We start from the raw sequence: 2,369 nt of genomic DNA, 5'->3' as shown, positions 1-2,369 counted from the left end.
TCCTTTTAACTTGGGAAGGATGAATGCTCCTTAAAGATAACACCCGACACTTCTACTTTTCTCTGCTGCTATGGATGGATGGCAACATTAGTTGATTAGACTTGAGATTTATGAGATTCGCGTTTCTTGGTAGATACCAAAAAATCCTCAAAAGGGGTTTTGGTCCCTAGCTTTTTCTCACTTGCATGCGGTCCCAATTCTTCAACCATTGATTAATGCCTATCGGTACATTGCATTAACTTATCTATGCATATCTCAAACATACAAAGAAAATGACTCGTGAATGTAAACTGAAACAAAAACTAGTGACTGACTTGACTCTCATATAGAATTAACACTTGGTTACAGTCCCACGTTAAGAAAATCATGAAACAAACAACAAAAAACTAGCTGCTAAAGTAAGTGAAATGAGCTTTTGATTCATCTGTAGTGGAGCAATTGAACTCATCTTGTCGTGGTACCAAGATGGCTTCATCCTCTCATCATCATCTGGTTGTTTATCAGACACGGTTTTGTCATTTTTGGGTCCTGTTGTATTCAAACAAACAGGAGCTTCGAGATATGTAGAACTGTTCTGCTTTTTGTACATCTGGTTGCTTGTGCAGAGCCCAGAATTACCTCTAATATCCAGCCTCTTCCCAAGCTTGTCAATGAACTCCTCTGAGAGTTGTACCTGCCCACTTAGCTGATTGTAGCTTAAGTTTAGCTGATCAAGATTTGGAAGTGCCCCTAAATTTGGAGGAATTGTCCCAGTGAGATTGTTGTTGTCTAGATCAAGAGCAGTGAGATTTTCCAATGTAGCTGTAGAGTTGGGTATTGGGCCTGTAAGCCCACACCCAGAGAAGCTCAGTGATTTGAGATTCCTAAGCATCCCTATAGACAAAGGTATACTTGTATTTATAGGGTTGTGATCAACTAGTAGATACTCCAAATGCTCTAAACCTGAGAGTGTTTCTGGGATAGGCCCATTAAGAAGATTATGGCTCAAATCAAGCAAGGCCAACCTGTTGAGCTTCCCTACATCTGGTGGAATCATTCCCACAAGCCTGTTTGAGCTCAAGTCAATCTTTTGTAGAACTTGAAGCTGACCAAGAGAACTAGGCACATTCCCTCCAATTCCATTCCAACTCAGGTCTAATATGGTCAAACTCTCTAGCCCTCCAATTTCTACTGGGATTTCACCCATTATATTGTTGTAACTCAAATCAAGTTGCTCTAAATTGACCATTCCACCAATCTTGCTGGGGATTTCTCCCTGTAGGTTGTTTTGGGCTAGGTTCAGGACCCTTAAGCTGGTAATTTCTGACATACTAGAAGGAATTTCTCCGGAGAGGGTTGGATTGGATACAAGAGCTAGATGTTCTAAGGAAGAGAATGCACCAAAAAATATAGTTGGAGAAAGAGTAAGCGGAGATGTTACAAAACAGTTGAATAAAGATAGGGTCTTCAGATAAGGTAGTTTGAGAAGGGATTCTGATAGATTAGCAGAGGATTTGCAAGGTGGGGTCAGAATATCAGGGCCAATGTGGATCTTAGTGACATGAAAGACTGGAGGGTCTTGACCTATCTCACATTGCACACCAGGCCATGGAGTGTCAGTACATGGCTGTGGGTGCACTTGGGCCCAGCCAGGGTCCTCTAAAAGAGCACCCAGAACTTCAAATAGCCCCAGAAGTTCATCCTCTTCCATCACCAATATCTCACCCCCATTTGAATTACTGTTTTGTTCTGCAATCACCTCCCCTGCCAAAACAAGCAACCCTACAAACAAAAGACACACACAAGCCATGAAAGAAAGGTCAGAAAACTGAGAGATGAAAGCCCAACAAAAACCCCACAACAAAAAATTTATGGAAGTTGCAGTAGCTAATGCTATGTAATATCTAAAACCAAAGGGTACAAGTTCTGCTTTCTTTCTCACAAGCTTTCTCGAATGTTATTGATGGCAAAGAGGACGAAAGTAAAGGAATATCTATGCAGGAGCTCATGCTCATCTTTATGTCAGGGTCAAGGCTGCATTGAGCCTAAAAGTTGTCGCCCTTTGCTCCCCACAATTGCAAGGGTAAGTATGACAGCGTTGTCTTGCATGAAAAATGGTGTGAGATGAGAGAAGGGAAACGGTTACTATAAGTAGAAATGCTTGTCAGACATGGTCAAATTGGGGATTTCAAAGAAGTGTAACATGACGGGACATATATCTATCTTCTCAGTATCTCTCTCTGGCCAACAAAACAGAACAATGACGCTTTTACAGTCTTACAGACTACTCATCGTTCTCTCCCTCTCTCGGATTCAATGAAGCGTGAAGACCACCCTACTGGAATCTCAGCCACTAATTTCGTTAATTGCCAAATATTCCACATGTATTT

General features: G+C 41.5%; 1 protein-coding gene across 1 annotated transcript; it reads right to left on the bottom strand.

Annotated features, from left to right (window-relative positions):
* Nucleotides 1-224: 224 nt before the first annotated feature.
* LOC115992731 (receptor like protein 29-like) lies at nucleotides 225-1,929 on the bottom strand. The gene has a single exon (XM_031116954.1). The coding sequence runs from the start codon at nucleotides 1,787-1,789 to the stop codon at nucleotides 365-367; it is 1,425 nt and encodes a 474-aa protein (XP_030972814.1). The 5' UTR covers nucleotides 1,790-1,929; the 3' UTR covers nucleotides 225-364.
* Between the last annotated feature and the right edge of the window lie 440 nt (nucleotides 1,930-2,369).

The sequence above is a fragment of the Quercus lobata genome, chromosome 5 (assembly GCF_001633185.2).
Source record: "Quercus lobata isolate SW786 chromosome 5, ValleyOak3.0 Primary Assembly, whole genome shotgun sequence".
Taxonomy (NCBI): domain Eukaryota; kingdom Viridiplantae; phylum Streptophyta; class Magnoliopsida; order Fagales; family Fagaceae; genus Quercus; species Quercus lobata.
The sequence above is the reverse complement of the archived record's forward strand: the minus strand, read 5'-3'. Positions and strand labels throughout refer to the sequence as shown.

Excerpts from the sequence above, each read along its gene's own strand:
- LOC115992731 (XM_031116954.1), bottom strand. The coding sequence starts at position 1,789 with ATGGCTTGTGTGTGTCTTTTGTTTGTAGGGTTGCTTGTTTTGGCAGGG.